The sequence below is a fragment of the Lepidochelys kempii genome, chromosome 1 (assembly GCF_965140265.1).
Source record: "Lepidochelys kempii isolate rLepKem1 chromosome 1, rLepKem1.hap2, whole genome shotgun sequence".
Classification (NCBI taxonomy): domain Eukaryota; kingdom Metazoa; phylum Chordata; order Testudines; family Cheloniidae; genus Lepidochelys; species Lepidochelys kempii.
In genome coordinates, this window is record NC_133256.1 from 150,498,859 (window position 1) to 150,519,311 (window position 20,453).

General features: G+C 43.1%; 1 protein-coding gene across 1 annotated transcript in view; it reads left to right on the top strand.

Moving 5' to 3' along the window:
* XK (X-linked Kx blood group antigen, Kell and VPS13A binding protein) overlaps positions 1-16,180 on the top strand; it is a 28,695-nt gene extending 12,515 nt beyond the window's left edge. The window contains exon 3 of the mRNA XM_073358189.1: positions 8,797-16,180. Coding sequence (XP_073214290.1) covers positions 8,797-9,626 — 830 coding nt within the window. The 3' untranslated portion in view covers positions 9,627-16,180. The remainder of the gene's footprint in view (positions 1-8,796) is intronic.
* Positions 16,181-20,453: the final 4,273 nt, after the last annotated feature.

Genomic DNA, 20,453 nt, shown 5'->3' on the forward strand with positions numbered 1-20,453 from the left:
TAAACAGCCAAAACGAAGTTTCCTTTTCCAGACCTCTCAAAAGCAATGGATCTACTTGTACAGGGAACTGGATTTTCACAGTGCAATGTCCATTACCAGCATGAATGCATCTAAAGCAGCTGGCACCAAGGAATTAATCAGCATATAGTGATATTATGTCAGCTTAAGCAGCTGCCAGCTTTATTTTTTAAAGGCACCCAAAGTGCTTATTTAGGCACATAGCTGTAGATTATTGAAAGACAAAGCATTGCTCTGGCTACTTTATTGTGCCTGACAGCTAAGATGAATTAGTCATGCTCAGGGTGAACCATGGCATGGGGATGAGAACAGAATAGAAGTATCCTGCATTGAGCAACGTAATTAGCACTTGGTCTCCAAGTGCTGATCTGCAGATGGCATTTGCTTCAGAAAGGTCATCTGGGTTGTTTTTTCCCCCACTAGTACTGTTGGCTGCTAGTCGCTGTCACCAAGAAGAAAGGCTCTATCTCGGGTCATTAGGATTGATAACGAATAACAAATACAATGGCAATTGGTACATTCACCAAAACCAGAATGGTCAAAAAACTTCACAGAGTTCTGAATCACAAATTCATAAGCAAATTCCTCCACTCGGACAAAGACAGCAACTACCATGCATGCTGCATTCTCCCCCACACTCCTGGCTTTGGAGCAGCTTAGAGCAGATAAGTGTCACTATGTAATACTGAATGAAAGGGATCGACTGATTATTTGGAAAGCATTGCACCTGCGTCTTCACAGACAGTGATCCTTCCTTCAGACATTTGGGTCTTATTAAAATTTCTTTGTAACTTTCAAAACTGGACTTAAACCTGTTTTAAACAGGAGGCTGAAAGTTGGCAAGAGTGCATTTGTTTAGTTTGTGAATTAATGCATGTTGCCATGGGTGCCTCTTCTCATAAGCTGTAATACTGAGGAGGACCTAAATCAAGGACCAGAAGGACTTTCTTATACCTAGAGTTAAACATGGTGCTATTTATCTGCTCACAGCTAATTTGTGTTGAGATTGTTTGTTTGGATGAATGTAGTACTTGTGAAAGGTATCACAGTGACTTGGGCCATGGTGTGAACATGGGGGTAGCATGGTCTGGTGGTTAGAATACAGGGTTAGGAATCCGGAGGCTTCAGTTCTGTGCTTCACTCTGCTGCTGATTTGCTGTGTGTCCTTGGGCAAATCATAGAACATCTCGCATCTCAGTTTCTTCCTCACTTGTACAATACTTATCCAAATGTATAAAGTGCTTTGGGAACTCAAAGCTTCATGAATTAGTCACGGAAAAGCTCATTGCTCAGGCTGTAGCGCGTCAAGGTTCTCCACACCATATCACTCCACTAATTCTTCATGCCCCAATCCTTCGTCTCCTTGCTTAGACTGTCATCAGCGGAGTTAAAATAACCTTCAATTACTGTTTATTTTGACAGGATCATCTCCTAACTCGCTTACCCTAGGAAATGGATGGATTTCCTACCGGTATAGCAGCTTCTTTTGAAAAAGATTGTGTTAAAGAAGGTGGTGGTAGTGACTATAACTCTTATGAAAAGATGCAGTATCTGATTACGTGGCCTTTGAAACACATTTGTTTCTGCAACATGACAATCCTAGTGAATATAAACTGGGATTTTTAGCAAGGACGGAGAAGCATTATGTGATTTCTAGGCATCCTTGCCAATGCCAGATATATTAAGATGCTGCTGCAGATTCTGCTATCCCAGCAAGCTGTCAGCCACAGAACTCTTCCTTGTCAGTATTTAGGACAACGTTTTTAAGAGGTGTGGGATACGTTTCAGTATTAAGTGTTTTTAAAGAGGGAAATTATGGATTTAGACCATATTTTTCACATCTCGGTCCCAAACCTTAGGTACCAAAATAAGTGACCTTAATTGTAGAGTGGCCTGAGCACAGGTTTAGGTAACTAATTGTAGAGACCAAAGATGGAAAATTCTGGATTTAGTGACTAGATTCTGCTAGGTGTCAGTATTATTAGCATACCATGGTACGATTCACGTAAGGCAGCAGTCACCCTCATGTTACTAAGAGGTGGGGAAGGACAGGTTTTGTCAGCCATAAGTCATTAAAAAACCAAAAACTTAAGAGTGCTAGAAGTAGAGTGTCACTCAAACTACTGGTTCTTAAAAAGAATATTGCCCCAAACTTCCAAGGAGAGTGGAATCCTTTATCACACAGCACTGCAGTTGAGGGACTTAAGACAGCTTCAGGGGAAAAATCTTTGACTCCATCATCTCCTCACTTCCTCACTGATCTTCATAGTGGGTGCTGAGCCAGGCACATGTCCACTGCAGGCAATGTTACTCCTTTACATTTTCCTCCCTGGCTGCCCCACAGTATCATTCCCACTGGTTTGATTGTGGCATTTGAATTGACAACAGGTAGGCTGTTACAAGCATGGGACTTCGGGTATAGAACAAGCTTGGGCTACAACCTGATGCTGTACATGATTGCTACCAATGGGAAAATACCCATTCAGAATAGGAAGTAGCTTCCAGGAGCTGTGAAGGCAAATGGGCTAAAGAGATTTTTTTTTTTTGACTCACTAAAGGGGGACCAGGTAGTGTTCTGAACGCTTGCCAGCTTATCAAACAGGTGGCAGGCAACTTTCTGAACCAGGAAAAAGTTTTAGTGAGAGCATTTACTCACTTTTAAGAGCTAATTAAGCAAAAAATCATTTTTGCAATTTTTTTTAAAATAAAGAGCCAATTCTGAACTTGAGAAAAGATTTCTAAGAGTGCTGAAAGGACAGGCTCTCATTGGTATTCATAACTGTGTTCACTTGCTGTTCTGCTTTTGGCCAGTACTGTATTCTGTAGGAGATAATGTTTTAAAAAATCCTCATACCATGTACAAAACATAAGAATTTGTTTTTAAGGAAAAACTGCAGAAAAATCAAGTGAGAAACAAGCAAATACAAAATGCATTTTACTGGAGAAATCCTTCCCCATAATGGAACATGCATATTGCCATTGTAATTGCTATTCAGCCTTACAAACTGATATTGAGTGTCTAGATTCATGGGTAATTCATTGTTGGATGTTGTATTCCAAATGAATTGAGAGATGTTTCAGGACACACTGGTAGTTAAAAATGTACAAGGAAAATCCCACTAGTTACTCCAAGATCCTAAAATAGCTCCATTTCTTACAGAGTCATGTTCAGAGATTAATTCCTTTAAATAGAAGAACCTCATGAGCATGGTTAAATAGCTGTAATAAAGAAGTGAATCTGGTCCTTTTGTAGGATAATGAAGCATAAACTAATTGAAGGTTGCAGACAGCATTGGTTGCTAAGTACTAAATTAAAATAATTGGCGCAGCAATTGAGATCTACCTGATCTGTTTATCTTATTTTATCTAATAAAATAGAATATGCTGTAGCATCACCAATTAGTTTAATATTCAGCAAATATTTTCCCCTAAACCCTAAAAGAAATGACTGTATAACTTATTGGTTTTACTTTAATTGTTTGCATTTAAAACACTCCCTTGTATGAAAATGCAAAGGTTAAGGCTAAAAATTTCAAACATGGATGCCTGAAACTTGTGTCCTAAATCTATAATTCAACACCTAAAATAAGTGGCCTGATTTTCATGGGGGCCGAACGTATGTAGCACCCAATAGCTTTGTGGCTGCTCAGCATTTCTGAAAAATCAGGCCACCTATTTTTAGATGTCTAATTATAGATTAAGGAGCCTTAACTTTAGGCATCAGGTCTGAGAACTCTGTTCTCATTTATTTGAGTTTGCTGATGCATTTTTCCAGTATCTTAATTCACAGCTCAAATCCCAGTAGTCAGCTAAAAAAAGCACTTTAGCAACTGATATTATGGAGTATCAAAATGCTGCTGTCACGGTTTCACATGACACTGAGTTCAGATGCTGCGTGACAGTTCTGAACTCCCGTCTCCATTTCTTGTCATGGCGAGAGGCCGCACTTTGTTGCTTTAAGTGCCTGGGAGATGCCCATCCTGGCAGCACAAAGCCTTACTGTAGTGCCAGCTGCTGTCACTCTAGGTGCCAGACACCAAACACTCTTTGCTGCGTTTAAATAACAATGAAGCCCCTTCACTTGGGGAACCATACGTAGGTGTGGGGGAAATACAGAAGGATGGATTTCCATAGCTACAAGTCAGCATCTCCAAATTCAGTCTGGAAGGTTCTATAATTTTGGGGGAGCCGGAGAAATAAAGAACATAAAATGTAGTCAGGTGAATAAATGTTCAGTTGATGCCACGTATATCTTTTCCACAAGGAGACGAAGAAGGTTCTTTGGCTAGGGTGCTGGCCTGGAACACGTGGGTTCAATTCTCAGCTCCACCACACACTTCCTCTGTGACCTTCAGCAAGTCTCTGTGCCTCAGTTCCCCTTCGGTAAAACTTCCCTACCTCACAGGGGTGTTATGAGGGATAAATACATTAGACATTGTGAGGCACTCAGATACTGCAGTGTGGGTGGGGGGAGAAAGGGAAGGATATAAGTACCTCAGACAGATATTGCACAGACAACAGAGTTTGGAAAAACACTTTAAATCTTTTGGTTTCCTCAGCATTCCCCATCTAGAAAATAGGGATAAAAATACCTTTGTAAATTGTTTTGAAATCCTAGGTTGAAAGGCACTATGCTATTGCAAAGTATTATTTTATTAAAGCATTTACATTGTGTTTGTGGGGTGTTTTTTTTTTTTTTTTTTTTTACAAATGTCTCAAGGTGTTTCCTAATTTACAGACAGATAAAAGTAGCATCAGACATAAAGCACTGTAAGCTGTGATTTTAAAAAACTAACTCTGCCTACCACTAGCCACTAATGGATGGGTGGTTGATTCCATAGCTGTAGAGCATCATTGCCAAAATCCCATGCCCAAAAGTAACTCCCCCAAGTAACCTTTATGATCACACTGGATAGGGTGCCAGTGACAGCCTTTGATCTGTGTCTGATCAACTGACCACACAGTAAAAACAACGAGGAGTCCTTGTGGCACCTTGGAGACAAACAGATTTATTTGGGCATAAGCTTTCATGGGCTAGAACCCACTTCATCAGATGCATGGAGTGGAAAATACAGGAGCAGGTATAAATACATGAAAAGATGGGAGTTGCCTCACCAAGTGTGAGGTCAGTCTAACGAGGCAATTCAATTGATGGCAGGATACCAAGGGAGGAAAAATCATTTTTGAAGTGGTAATGAGAGTGGCCCATTTCACACAGTTGACAAGAAGGTGTGAGTAATAATAGGGGGAAATTAGTATTGGGGGGGGGAATTAAGTTTAGGTTTTGTAATGACCCATCCACTCCCAGTCTTTATTCAGGCCTAATCTGATGGTATCCAATTTACAAATTAATTCCAGTTCTGCAGTTTCACGCTGGAGTCTGTTTTTAAAGTTTTTTTGTTGTTGAAGAATTGCAACTTTTAGGTCTGTTATTTAGTGACCAGGGAGTCTGAAGTGTTCTCCTACTGGTTTTTGAATGTTATGATTCCTGATGTCATATTTGTGTCCATTTATTCTTTTGTGTGGAGACTGTCCAGTTTGGCCAATGAACTTGGCAGAGGGGCATTGCCGGCACATGATGGCATATATCACATTGGTAGATGTGCAGGTGAACGAGCCCCTGATGGTGTGGCTGATGTGATTAGGTCCTACGATGGTGTCCCTTGAATAGATATGTGGACAGAGTTGGCACCAGGATTTGTTGCAGGGTTTGGTTCCTGGGTTAGTGGTTCTGTTGTGTGGTGTGTAGTTGCTGGTGAGTATTTGCTTCAGGTTGGGGGGCTGTCTGTAAGCGAGGACTGTCCTGTCCCCCAAGGTCTGTGAGAGTGAGGGATTGTCCTTCAGGATAGGTTGTAGATCTTTGAGCTGGAGAGGTTTTAGTTGGGGGCTGAAGGTGACAGCTAGTGGCGTTCTGTTACTTTCTTTGTTGGGCCTGTCTTGTAGTAGGTGATTTGCAGGTACCCTTCTGGCTCTGTCAATCTGTTTCTTCACTTCCGCAGGTGGGTATTGTGGTTTTAAGAACACTTGATAGAGATTCTGTAGGTGTTTGTCTCTGTCTGAGGGATCGGAGCAAATGCGGTTGTATCTTAGAGCTTGGCTGTAGACAATAGATCATGTGATGTGATCTGGATGAAAGCTGGAGGCATGTAGCTAAGTATAGCAGTCAGTAGGTTTCCGGTATAGGGTGATGTTTATGTAACCGTCGCTTATTTGCACTGTAGTGTCTAGGAAGTGGACCTCTTGTGTGGACTGGTCCAGGCTGAGGCTGATGGTGGGGTGAAAATTGTTGAAATCTTGGTGGAATTCCTCAAGGGCCTCCTTCCCATGAGTCCAGATGATGAAGATGTCATCAATGTAGCACAAATAGAGTAGGGGCATAAGGGGACGAGAGCTGAGGAAGCATTGTTCTAAGTCAGCCATAAAAATGTTGGCATACTGTGGGGCCATGCAGGTGAGGGATAGCTCAGTGGTTTGAGCATTGGCCTGCTAAACCCAGGGTTGTGAGTTCAATCCTTGAGGGGGCCATTTAGGGATCTGGGGCAAATATTGGGGATTGGTCCTGCTTTGAGTAGGGGGTTGGACTAGATGACCTCCTGAGGTCCCTCCAACCCTGTGATATTCTATGATTGTACCCATCGCAGTCCCGCTGACTTGGAGGTATAAATTGTCTCCAAATCTGAAATAGTTGTGAGTGAGGACAAAGTTCAGCCACCAAGTTTGCCGTGATGGTATCAGGCATGCTATTCCTGATGGCTTGTAGTCCATCTTTGTGTGGAATGTTGGTGTAGAGGGCTTCTACATCCATAGTGGCTAAAATGTTTTTTTTTCTGGAAGATCACCAAAGGATTTGTAGTTTCTTCAGGAAGTCAGTGGTGTCTCAAAGATAGCTGGGAGTGCTGGTAGCATAGGGCCTGAGGAGAGAGTCTACATAGCCAAATAATCCTGCTGTCAGGGTGCCAATGCCTGAGATGATGGGGGGCATCCAGGATTCCCAGGTTTATGGATTTTGGGTAGCGTATAGAATACCCCTGGTTGGGGCTCTAGGGGTGTGTCAGTGTAGATTTGTTCCTGTGCTGCATTAGGGAGCTTCTTGAGCAGATGGTGTAGATTCTTTTGGTAATCCTCAGTGGGGTCAGAGGGTGATGGCCTGCAGAATGTGGTGTCAGAGTTGTCTAGCAGATTCTTGTTCCTATTCACACAGTGTAGTTAATTAGATCTTTTCCATTCATGGAAAAATGAACTAGGTATTAGCTGCCACCAAATTCACCCTTGTTTTTAGTGTGCAGGTTTGGTAGGGAGAAGGGCTCCCTCTCTAAGAGTGAGGTAGTATGTTTTGATCACAATTGCTAGACTCTGTTTCCTTTCCCAGAGAATGGGACAGACATTGCTTTCTCCTACTTTTCTGCTCCCCTTATCCCGCAATCCTGGGGCCGTCCAGGAGCTGGTTTAGCCCTTGGCAGAAGCTAGAATAACCTCAGAGGCTCTGACTTGTGCTGGCTATGAACAACTCCATAGGGGCCATTTTGTCAGCCCTGGATTGCCGGAGCACGGTGCACTTTGGTGATGCTCCCACCCACTGTGACCACACCTCCTAAATCAGTGAAAGGACGTGGGTGGTGTAGAATGGCTGCATACTACCTACGGATTCCCCTAGAACAGTGGTGCCCAAACTTTTCTTGTTGCCCCCCCTCCCCCCCTTACCAGTCATGGCATCTGTCCACACCCCCTAGTTGGCTCAGCAGAGGAGCTTAGGCTGAAGGTGGAGCCGGGGGCAGAACTGAGGAGGGGGGAGGAGCTGTGGCTAGAGGCGGAGCTGGGCTGGGGGTGAAGAGGGAGTGAGGGCGGAGCTGGGCTGGGCTGGGGGCAGAGCTAGGGTTGCCAGGTGTCTGGTTTTCGACTGGAATACCCAGTCGAAGAGGGACCCTGGAGGCTCTGCTCAGCACAGCTGACCAGGCCACTAAAAGCCCGGTTCACTGCGGCCATCGCCGGCTCCATGAGGCTCCCAGAAGCAGCCAGCATGTACTCCAGCTCCTAGGTGCAGGGACGGCCAGGGGGCTCCGCGTGTTGCCCCCACCCCGAGCGCTGGCTCCGCAGATCTCATTGGCTGGGAACTGTGGCCAGTGGAAGCTGTGGGGGTGTCACCTGCAGATGGGGGCAGCGCATAGAATTCCCTGGCTGCCCCTGTGCCTAGAAGCCAGAGGGACATGCCAGCTGCTTCCGGGAGCCACCTGAGGTAAGCAAGACCACAAACACCTTCCCGCACCCTAACCCCCTGCACTAGCCCTGATCCCCCTCCCACATTCCAAACCCCTCAGCTCTACCTCCCAGCCCAGAGCCCCCTCCCACACCCCAACCCCCTGCCCCAGCCAGGTGAAAATGGCAGGGGCAGGGGAAGGGTGTTTGGTTTTATACAGCCAGAAAGTTGGCAGCTCTAGACAGAGTGAAGGCAGAGTGGAGCTGCGGCTGGGGCCAGAGCTGCGGCTGGGGTTAGAGTGGAGCTGCGGCTGGGGGGGTAGCTGGGCTGAGGGCAGAGCGGGGCTGGGTGGTGCTCCCCACGCCTCGGGAGGGCTGGCCTGGGCCCCACTGAACGCCCCCTCCCCAAACATTCCTCTATGCCCTATAAGGGGTATGCCCCACAGTTTGGGGACCACTGCACTAGAGAAGGGAAGTCCCCGGCTGGCTTGTTAAAGTAGCTTTCCAGTTGCTTTGTACTACCTGAATGTGTTGCATTTAACATTTACTAAAACAGAAAGTTCTCATAATCTTTTCTTTTCCCAGGCATCTTCATGGTCCTTTCTCTGCTGTCGATTGTATATGGTGCATTACGCTGCAATATCCTGGCTATTAAGATTAAGTATGATGATTATGACATCAGCGTGAAAGCTGCAGCCTACCTCTGCATATTCCTCTGGAGAAGCTTTGAGATTGCCACCCGGGTTGTAGTCTTGGTCCTTTTCAGTTCTGTGCTTCAAATCTGGGTCCTGCCTGTGGTGCTCCTGAATTTCTTTGGCTTTTTCTTTTACCCCTGGATTCTCTTTTGGCAAAGCAAGTCCCCTTTCCCTGAAAATATAGAGAAGGCTTTGACCAGGGTGGGCACAACCATTGTACTGTGCCTTCTCACCTTCTTGTATGCTGGCATTAACATGTTCTGCTGGTCAGCAGTGCAGCTGAAGCTAAATGATCCTGACTTAATTAACAAATCCCAAAATTGGTACGGACTGGCTGTATATTATATGCTACGGTTCACTGAGAATGCCTTCCTCCTCTTGCTGTGGTATGTCTATAAAACAGATGTCTACCTGTACGTGTGTGCCCCTTTATTAGTCTTGCAGCTGCTGATTGGCTATTGCATGGCCATCCTGTTCATGCTGGTGTTCTACCAGTTCTGCCACCCTTGCAAAAAGCTCTTCTCATCCAGTATTTCAGAAGGTTTGCTGACATGTTTCAAGTACCTCTGCTTTGCTTGCAAACTGCCTAAGGCCACCGTGCCTGTGGATAAGGTGGACTTGAAATCACCGGATGGTACTGGTGATGATTCACAGGCCAGTTACAAGACAAATGAGTCTCAGAATGGGAATCCGCATCAGAGTGTTTCTTCCAATGCGTAAAGTGGCTAGTGGCAAGCAGGCAGAACCGGAAAGCTACTGCAGTTACCCAAAGAATTGTGTACCTTGGACTCTGAGCCTTGTTAATTTTTCTGCCAGTCCAGCTGTACTGCATGGGTACTCTGACATGCACACGCATACGGCACACTTGACATGTGTACACATACAGCAACCACTGTCTGTGGATTTATATTACATGGTGATTCCACACAGAGGTTTATCATCTGCTTAGTCTGAAATCCCTACAGGAGATGTCTTTAAATCGTAGCAAAATGGACCTGACCCTGGTCTGGTTCCTTCAGGAGGTCTGAGGAGAATGAGAAGACCTAGGAAATGCAATTTGTAGAGAGTATCATGAGAGCAGGCCCCTTCAGCATGGAAGCTGAGCATAGTCCTGGACTACCTAGTAATTGTAGATGATTAGCTGTAGTCTAGCTGGTTTTCTGCTTTTAAGATAATCAGCTCTTATGTCACATGCATCCGACGAAGTGGGTATTCACCCACGAAAGCTCATGCTCCAATACATCTGTTAGTCTATAAGGTGCCACAGGACTCCTTGCCAGCTTTTACATCCTGACTGGTGCAATACCATACCACAGTCCTTTGTGACATCAGGATTGGACTGCTTCAAGGCATCTGCTTCAAGGCATTCTATACTAGGCTGCCTAAGACGCAGGCCAGTTCCCTACTGCTAGCATTGGAGTGTGATTATTTCTGAGAATGGCCAGAGGGCATTAGGCTGATGCACTCTCTCACTGTCTGCATTTGCCACTTCTTAGTTTGCAGATGGAGTTTAAAGTATACATTGTAATGTTTAAAGCCTTGAATGGACGGGGTGTCATGTACATTACCAAACGCCTGACACAGTGTGTCTGGAACCATCTCTAACTAGAGGCAGAGTGGGGCTTCCATATCAATGGGTTGTATAGCAGCAAAAGAAATTCAGCTCATCTTTTTCATTTAATGTTTTTTGGTTATCACAGCATCAGTATTCTGGACTACCTTGCCCTGTTGACGTCAGAAGTGCCACAGATTTGAGTCCATTTAAAAGAGGAGCTTAAAGACTTTTTGGCACAACATCATCTTGATTAATCAAAATGATTTGTGTGCTTCATAAGGTGCTGAGAACGCTTTGGCAGCTGGGCACCCCAGAAAGACAATTTATTAGAAGCGTTTTAAAAAGAGGTTTGTTTTGTTTTAAAATGCAATCTATTGACTGCAAGTCTGAAGAATGTATTCACTTATTCAGCCTTTCACGTTTGATTCAGCGCCTTGTGTTTGTCCTGAGCCTAACACACTGGGGGTGCTACTGGAAATAAATGATAGGAATTCATTAGCTGGAATCCCCTTTACCATTCATTGGCTAAGTCTCTATTCTGCTTTAAAGTAGAATGTGACATCCTTGAAAGAAACCATGATATCAATGCACCTGTATCAGAATTGGCATGAGATGGGAGTAGGAACAGAGACATGGAAAGTTGCACTCGCTCCTAGAATGCTGCAAGAGTCTGAGCTCTTTTTATTACTGGAGTCTAAATGAATGTTTTCATGCTGCGCTTGTACAGTGTAGCTATTATTTTTTTACTTTTGGTCTGTGTGTGTGCATGTGGCATATATATATATATAATACCTCATTACTTTATGAGGTGGGATAGTGTAAAGGCTTTCTTGGCATGAGTTTGGCATGGGCATGTGACTCACATGTGGGGTTGACACCTACTCTGTCAATTAGTCCACTTCCCCAGGTAGGTTAGGAATAAGTTCTTGGGGAGACTGCAATATTTCTGTGTAAAGAAAAAACATTCTAGATCATTTGCAGAAGTTTCTTAAACAATGAGTTAGAGGAACAGATGGTGGAAGCTGTAATTGTCTTCAGTGGAGCTACAGTGATTTACACCAGCTAAGAATATAGTGCAGAATTTTTTTTTCTCGGTTCAAGCCTGTACAGTTGGACACACAGGGGTGTATTTTCCAACTTACAGTAGAACCTCAGAGTTGCAAACACCAGAAGTGATCAGTTAAACACACTCCTCCTTTGGAACTGGAAGTAAGCAATCAGGCGGCAGCAGAGACAAAAAAAAAAAAGTAAATTACTAAAAAATTAAGGGAAAGCAGCATTTTTCTCATAGTAAAGTTTCAAAACTGTCTTAAGTCAATGTTCAGTTGTAAACTTTTGAAAGAACTGTAACGTTTTGTTCAGAGTTACGAACATTTCAGAATTACAAACCACCTCCATTCCTAAGGTGTTTGTAACTCTGAGGTTCTACTGTACTTTGCTGAAGTTGAGTGTCTAACTTCATATTTAGACACCCAATTGATGACTATGAAAATCATCAGTAGGTTCCTGAATACCTAAGTGCTAATTTAGCACCTAGGTCTGACATTTCGCCCCTTGTCAATTAAGGCAGTTTAGCTTACCCTGAAGAAAGGATATTACTCCTGGGGAAATTCTGTGCCAAAAAAGTTAAAATTCTGTGCACAATATTTTAAAATTCTGAAAAATCTGTATATTTTATTTGTCAAAATAACACTATACAATCACACCAATTTCAATTATTTAGGTATTTTGAAATGAAATACCATCAGCAACTATACAATGTAGGCCAGCCTAATGTCTGTAACAATACAGACACACAAAAATTGCTGCAGGAGTAGAGTTAAGGAAGCCCCATACAACAACCCAGTTCCTCTGCCCCTTCCTGCTAGAGCCCAGCAGGGGGGCCAGACAGCCACACCCCCTCCCTCTCCAGAGCCCAGTTGCAGCCCCCACCCCAGCCCAGACACTCACACGCACCCCCTCCCCACCAGAGCCAAGCTGCGGGCCTGCCCCCAGCCCAGACACCCGCATCCCCTACCCACCCCCAGAGCCCAGCTGCACCTCCAGCCCGGAAACTTGCACCCCTCCGCCACAGAGAGTAGGGATCCAGAGGGAGAAACAGCCTGATGCTGGCTCCAGGGCTTGTATAGAGTTTCATGCACGGTGCCTCCTTCCTTCAGGGCATCCGGGGAACTGCAGCTGTCTGGCACCCTCTAGCTTCCTCCCCCTGGCTCTGCTGGGTCCAGTGCTCCCTAGTAGCAGCTAGCAACTCTACAGCCCATTTCTGGGGTGGGGGAAAGGAAATTGCGTAAAAATGTGAATTTCTGTGCAAATTCTGCATTGTGCAGTGGTGCAGAATTCCCTCACAAATAGGATATTAAGAATAATACCAATGCAGTTCTCTGAGATTTCTAAAGCATTTTCCCCTGTAATTCATATGGTTTATGTGGGATAAATAATGGTGGTGTGATTTTGCCATTTGGGAATAATGTGATCTTCCCAAATTCAGGCCAATAAGATACTTATACCACACTAAAATAAATAGCAGAAGCTGACATCTGAGAGTCTAGTATACACATAGCCATAGTCAGTAGTGTTTTCTTTTACGTACAAATAATGAAGTTCTATGTATATACATATTTTCAGAGAATGTTCTGTGTTGTTTACTATTTTTATACTGGTCTATTGAAATGCATGTAGAGACTACTGAATATATTAAATAATTATAATGATGACTATATATGGGTTTTGTTGCAGTTCTGATGCCTTTGCCTTAGCTATGCAGAGGTAGCCAATTATATCTGAGACAATAGGTCAAATACTTCTTCCATGTAAGTGTTATTATTTAGGGCTGCCATGCTCCAAATATTCAGTCACTACATCTAAGAGAGGAGGTTAAATAAACCCATCAGATAACACGGCTGCCATATAAATTTTTGATCAAGCTGTCTTACTGCTGGTGGGAAGAGTATATGAAGGAAGGACGGAGGCAAAAGCCCTGTGCAGTGTTGGACTCTGTATTTTAAAGGATAGCTGTTGAGTCACATTTTCCCCGTCATCCTAATTGTACTATGGGTCAGGCTCTGATGCATGACTGTCCTGGGGTACTAATGGTTACATTGATCCTATGCATGTAGTGACTAGGAGTCCACACAAAAAACCTTTTTCAACATTGATAGTCACTGATCAGAAACACTGGTGTCAGATCTGTACTCTAGTGGGTTAGTGTGGAGCATGAATTAAAGCTTTTACCTAGCTATTCATATTGAGAAAGGGACAGTGGTAGCAATGAGTGTGTGTGTGTGTGATTTTTCAGATGAATAAAGGCTTGCAGGACCTGGTTCTTGTCTATTCTCACATATTTGTAAAACAAAGAAATGTTGATTAAAATGATGAAACATATTTGTGTCAGTCCCAGTTCTTAGAACTTCACTTTTTAGAAACCCAAGTTTAAGGTTATACCACATTGGCATGTTTCATGTCACACCAGGTCCATGTGGACAGAATGTAACATGGGTTTGTGTTATTTAGATAGTATATTTGGGAAGGAAAAAGGAATCAGTGTTCTTAGTGGACAGCATGTACCACTAAAGATATTAATGAATCAGAAAAGTTGCTTTGTAAGTGAGCTACCAGTATAAAGAGACTTGAGTCAAATAAGGAAAGGAAACCCTAACTTTATATTGCAAATGACTGTAGGGTTGCTAGTTCTTATGATTTTTATCACAAATCTCATGATGTTTTCCTTCAAGCCCCAGATCATGGAGTTACATGATTGGGTAAGAATCTCAGCTTTTCATTTTTTTTAAAGTAAGACCCTAGCCCTCATCGTTGCAGAGAAAAGATTGAAAATGAGATTCTCTAAAATCTCAAGAACCAGAAGGCAAATGAAAATAACGTTCTCTCACTCACATTTTAAATCTCATAGTTTTTAGCCAATCTCATGATTTTGGGGACCTGACTCATAAAAAGTCAGTGCAGGGAGCTGAACTTGATAGCTTCTCAAGCACTACATATCTATGACTTCTGGATGCTTGGGGTTGGCAAGACTGATATATATTTTAAAACAAAATAGCTGAAAACCAGTTTTTTATGAACATACCAGCTCCTAGCTTTTCTCTGCAAGAGTTGCTAACATCCAAACACATAAAACAGAAATTTTATTTCACTCCCTGTGCTATTCTAAGTTAGGGTGACCACATTTTCAAAAGGCAAAAGCTCCTCCTCTTCCCACAAGGCCCTGCCCCCTGGCCAGGCCAGAAGCTGGAGCTGGGCTGTGGTAAGAGCGGCCCAGGGGTCTCGGGCCACTATGGGAAGCGGGACCCACCAGTTTGTTCAGCCAGACAACCTACTATATTGCTGGGGGTGGAGGTGGGGGAGAGAGATCCAATCTTATAAAAATTAGCAAAATTTTACCAGAGAAAAAATTGTCAATTCTATTCTTTGCTAAAATTTTACCCAGGCCATAGTGGGAACCCATTATTGCTGACAGAAATGGCAATCATTTCCCCTTAACTGAGTAGCAAGGTCTTGTGAAATTTTCAATTTATAAATGAATGCAGTGCATACCTGCAGAGCTCTAACTACAGGCCAGGATTAAGTACATTTAGAAGTGGGAGCCAATTGCAGGATGCCAATTGTTGCCTGGTGAGATTTTAAAAAGGACACATGGTTGCATGAACAAGCTAAGCAATACAGCAACAGTTACGATTGCAGTTTTGTGCCTTTCTGGTTAAAGTGAACTCAGAAAAAACGGGGACAGGCATAGCATGTATTTGAGATATAAATAGAAAATAATGTCTAAACATATTAATGTATGGGTGTGCACTAGGTGTCTGCACAGATTCCCGATTCTCAAGATAGCCTGTATTTAGTATCCCAAGATTTTCAAAAGTAACAAGTAAATCCACTCTTTGGATGTCCAACTTGAAACCCTTCAGACAGGCCTGAATTTCATAAAGTGCTGAGCAGCTACCCTCTGAAAAAACAGGCTCCTCTAAGGTGTCCTGAGTTGGGCATCCAAAAATTGAGGCAATTAAAATCACTAGTGACTTTTGAAAATCTTGGCCAAGAGCAACATGCCTTTACTTTCTCCAAAGAGGACATTCAGGACAAAAATAGGACATTTGACCTGAGACCAGGTACAGAGCTGATTAGCTCACTGAAGAATAGAATCCGCCTTAGGGGCATTCAGACCTCTGTGGGGAAACAGTGCACAGTGCATCCTCACACTACATCTACCTTAAACCTCTGCTATTAGGTCCTCACTTTCATGAGAATTAATATCCACATACACATTTTAGCAGAAAATAGCCATACATAATATATGTTTCATCGATTAGCTTTTGAAAATTTTCTTCAAATATTCTTTTCATCTGGCTAACCTCTCCTGGCAGTCTACAACTTTAATCATCCATAAATGATGTGTCCAACAAAATGATGCATGGTATATTTTGATAAGCAGAAAACAGAGTCAGAGTTAGTCAGGTTACAGATTAATTCACTTTGACTTCTGCAGCCTTCTGAGCTTCTAAGCATTAAATGAGGACTATAGCATCTCACTGAAAGACACTTGAACTATATTTATGTCGTGGTTATGTATGCATTGCTGTGCTTGTAAACAGACTGTCCGTTTTGTATCCTGAGTTGTGCCAAATACAGTAACTGTAAAAAATACAAAGCTATATGCTTGCATCTGCTGCTCTGCAGTCAGTGACCCTAATAAATTTTATGTTCTTTAGGCTGTATTTCTTCCTGTTTTTTCCCCTTGTTGTCTATTGCGTTATGAAGGCAATATTGGAATATAGGTGTTGTTATAGAAAGGAACAACAAAACATTCACATCATTTTTTCTAGGGTTGCTTTTTTTAATCAAAGGGTCACTGTTGTGAAAATGGGAGTGTACAGATGCTTCCATGTCCTTGAAAATGGTTGATACTATATGCAGACTGCTAGCAAGATTCTGCTCAAATGCATTCAGAACCTGCTGAAAAAAGGCATTACAAAGGGACTGGAAAAGAGATTTTCCTGGAAAAGAAAAGTAGACACCAGAACTACATTTAGAGAATACAATTATTAGAACTACAAATGGACACAGCCTTGGCTTTCATCTGTAGTAATGCTATTTCCTCTAATTTTGATCTAACAAACCAATGCTAGAACCAAAGAGCTATTTAGAACAATCTGACTTTACATTACGTTAACCCCATTGGAGACCTAGACCTACAGTGTGCTTTAGTGTTCAAACAAAGCATTTTTGTTTGGCTAAAGCCCTGGCTGGGATGATTTAGTTGGTGTTCATCCTTCTTTGAGCAGGGGATTGGACTAGATGACCTCCTGAGGTCTCTTCCAACCCTAATCTTCTATGATTCTATGTTTATAATGGTGCTCTGTTAAAACCAAACCAGCCCTAAACTGTGTAGCTACATAATGCTATTCCAGGGGTTAAAAAAAGTATATACATTACATCTTTATGCTAAGCTATATGGCTGAGTCATTTCAACTCTAACGCTTGGGTATTTCAAGACACCTTTTGATCACATTTGACGGTGTTTTGAAAGCAGATACACAGTATTGCCAACTAAAGCGCCAGTCCTGCAAATCCTTACTACCAAATACAGGCAAGATTTTCCAAAGCGACTAGTGATTTGGAGTGCCTGAGCACCCATTCTGAGACTCCTCAGAGGGACCTGATTTTCAGAGGGGCTGATTTCAGATAGGCTCCTTTAAGGAGTCTCCAGATAAGCACTCCAGAACTAAAAAACTTAGAAGTGCTAGTCACTTTAAAATGTTTTAGCTGTAATACTCACTACTGTGAGTAGTCCTAGTGACTTCAGTAAACACCATAGTCTGGGATAATGTTTGCAGGACCAGCCTCGAAGATCATTTTATATCTCACTATGAATGATGATCCAGTGGGCAGGGTGCTAGCCTGGGAGACCTGCACTCGATTCCCTACTCTGCCACAGACTTCCAGTATGAGTCACCTCATCTCTCTGTAACTCCGTTCCCCATCTGTAAAATGGGCATAACAGCACTTCCCTACCTCACGGGGTGTAGTGAAGCTAAATACACTAAAGGTGGTGAGGTGCTCAGATACTGTGGTAATGGGGGGAGGCCTTACCAAGTACCAAGACAGGTAAGTCCCTCTACAGAGAGACAATAAGCACTGTCAGATAATACTAATCACACATATACTATAATGTGTGTACACATTATTTTGCTCTCTGCCTCACTACCCCAGGCTGTATTAATAACAAAAGCAAAGGATTGATTTAAAGGATTGATTTAAAGTTAATGTCAAGTGAAGAATCACTCTTCTAGCTGAAATGTTTTTTCCTATTATTCTAATTTGTCACTGAAAATTATTAGAGGGTGTAGTGAGGTGGTATGGCCTCCCTCTGAGCCTGACGGGGAGGTACCACTCTCCACCCCTTGGTGGGTGGAGCCAGGCAAGCCACACATCCCCATGCCAGAAGCAAAGGGGCAGGGCAGGAAGTTTAAAAGGTGGGCCCTACAGCTCAGTTTTGCAAGAGCCAGGGAAGGGAGCAGATGTCCCTTGCCCATGGCTGAGCCCTGCGTCAGAGACTGTGCTCTACAGCACCACAGACCTCGAGAAGGTGCTGGGACTGCCGACTGACCAGTACCTAGAGGAGCTACTGGGACTGCTGCTGGCCATGTACCCCAGGAGACAGAGGTACGCTCAGAAGGAGTAGTAGGAAGTAGCCCAGGGACAACCGACATTAGTCCAGTTGTGTTGCCAGAGTCTAGGTCAGCATGTTTGGGCAGGATCCCCGCTTACCCAGTAGCAGAATTCTCCAGCACTGGCAGGGCCCTGGGGCTGGGACCTGGTGGAGTTGGGTGGGCCTGGGTCCCTCTACCCCCTACTGCCAGCCCCACCCCTGGGATGGCAGCCTACCCACTTTAGGCCAGATGGCCTGCGTTTGCTTGTTGCTCTGCACTGGCCAGAGCCTGTAAACTGCTAATTCCTCTGTTGAGCATTGCATTTATAGGCACAACATAGTGAGGAGCATGGCTTCCCTCCAAGCCTGACGGGAAGGGATGGCCACGGGCCACTACAGAGGGGAAAAAGTGATTTTTTTTTTCAGTTTATTTTATATAGTCAATTTCACTATTTTCTCCTAAATAGCTAATCAGTTTCCCCCCTACAGCAATAGAGAAGAAAGAAACACCTTAGAAAATGGAAACTGATTGTAAAACCACAATAAGGAGGAGAGTGACATAGTGGCAGATGTAGTATGCATAGCTATTGTTAATACCTCTTCTCTTAGTTTTTGTTTTAATAGTAGACTAGATTTCAAGATTAGTTTTCTTTAATTATGTTTTGTTGCAGTACACACAGGAACTTAATTCTACCACTCCCTCTACCCAGGGTAGTGTTCAGGCATACCCTAATGGTATAAAGAGGCAATGAGCAGAAAGAAAACTAACCACAAAGCAAAGATAGGTCATAGGGATTGTTGCCTCCATTGTCTGTGGAAAGAAGACTAACTTTGTCAGTATCTTGGGCCCCTCTGGACAATGTGATCAGGGATCAGTGTCACTGTCTTGCTGGAATCTTTTACCAAACTAACAAAGTGATTCCCCAAAAGGTCAGCATTTGAGTCCTCTATTAGGAAATGTGTTCTACGTGTACAAATGAGAGATGCTAGAGTGGGAATGGCCAGGGCATTGCAAATGACAAGCCCTGCTTCATAGTTACATGCTTGTGTAAAACCAGAAATGGAACAAAGCCATCTGGAATCAGAGGAAGGCAAAAACATTCTGAAAGGGGATAGAGAAGCAAATTATTGAGGATGTTGGACTGGGGGGGGGAAAGTATAATAAGTGAAAAATTACTGCTGTACTGTAGTGAACTAAGGACCAGAGTAATAATATTGACTGTGTCTTAATGACTTATTGTGCATATAAGGCAAATCCTGTGAAGGTTGGAAGCCGTTCCGTAGGGTTAACTAACCAAATGACCCACCTGCCAGGTACGTTTAACTGTTCAGCTTGACTTGCCTTTGGTACAAAGTGAAATGGAAAATCCCAGAGACCTGAGCAAGAATCCATTAGCAAACACCTATAAATCACTCTTCCTATAATCATCCCAAAATGAAGCCATGGTCTGTGTTTTGAGCTGTTGTCTTAACTAAGCAAAGCAGAAATAACCTTTCTTTTCTCAGTACTCTGAAACAACAAAGAAAGGAGAAACTTCAAGTCCAAAAGGTTCATTGCAAGGAAAGGGAAAAAATCTGGCTAAGGGGACATCTAAATCAAAACATAACTTTGCTGTGGACTTAGACACATCACTTATTCATCAGAACTTCTCCTGTGCTAATTCTCTGGCTAAATTCTTTGTGCAGACCTTCCATGTGTGATATATGCTGTTACACATACATGGGGGACTTCTGCAGATTTCTGGAGTGTGATTTAGTAGGACTGGTTTGAAATTTTGCTCCCAAGTATCTCAAGCAGCCTGGAAATAAGTTTGCAAAATTAATCTGCTTTTATTTAAAAACAAATAAAGAGTAATCTTTCTTTTTTTTCTTCCTTCGATGTAACCTCTTTAGAATACCTATGTGACCTTCACATCCTGCTCCTTTTAATATCATTTTTAGACAAGAGTTCAGCTGAAAAAGGTAGATCCGTTTTTCAAGGCTTTAGATATAAACTTTGGTAAACAATGGTGCAAGCTTCAGTAAGTGTTCAGTATTAAAAGCCCAATAGAAATTCTATCTGGATTAAATTAACCTCTGTGCAGACAGCGAGTGCAAGGCCTATTGAGCACAGAAGACATACTCAAGCAAATAGGGAGAGCAATCTCAGAGCTTTTCCTGGAAACTTTATTATGCCCTGTCAAGGCTGAACCCCAACTCTGTCACTCCAAGTGCAGAAGTGGGGCCCGCAAGGATTTTAAAAGTTAATACTTGTTACTCCAGGCTTGTATTAAATTCCCAAGGTTAAAGCTTTTCTCTGACCTTAGCTTGGTAAATGCTGCCACCACCCAAA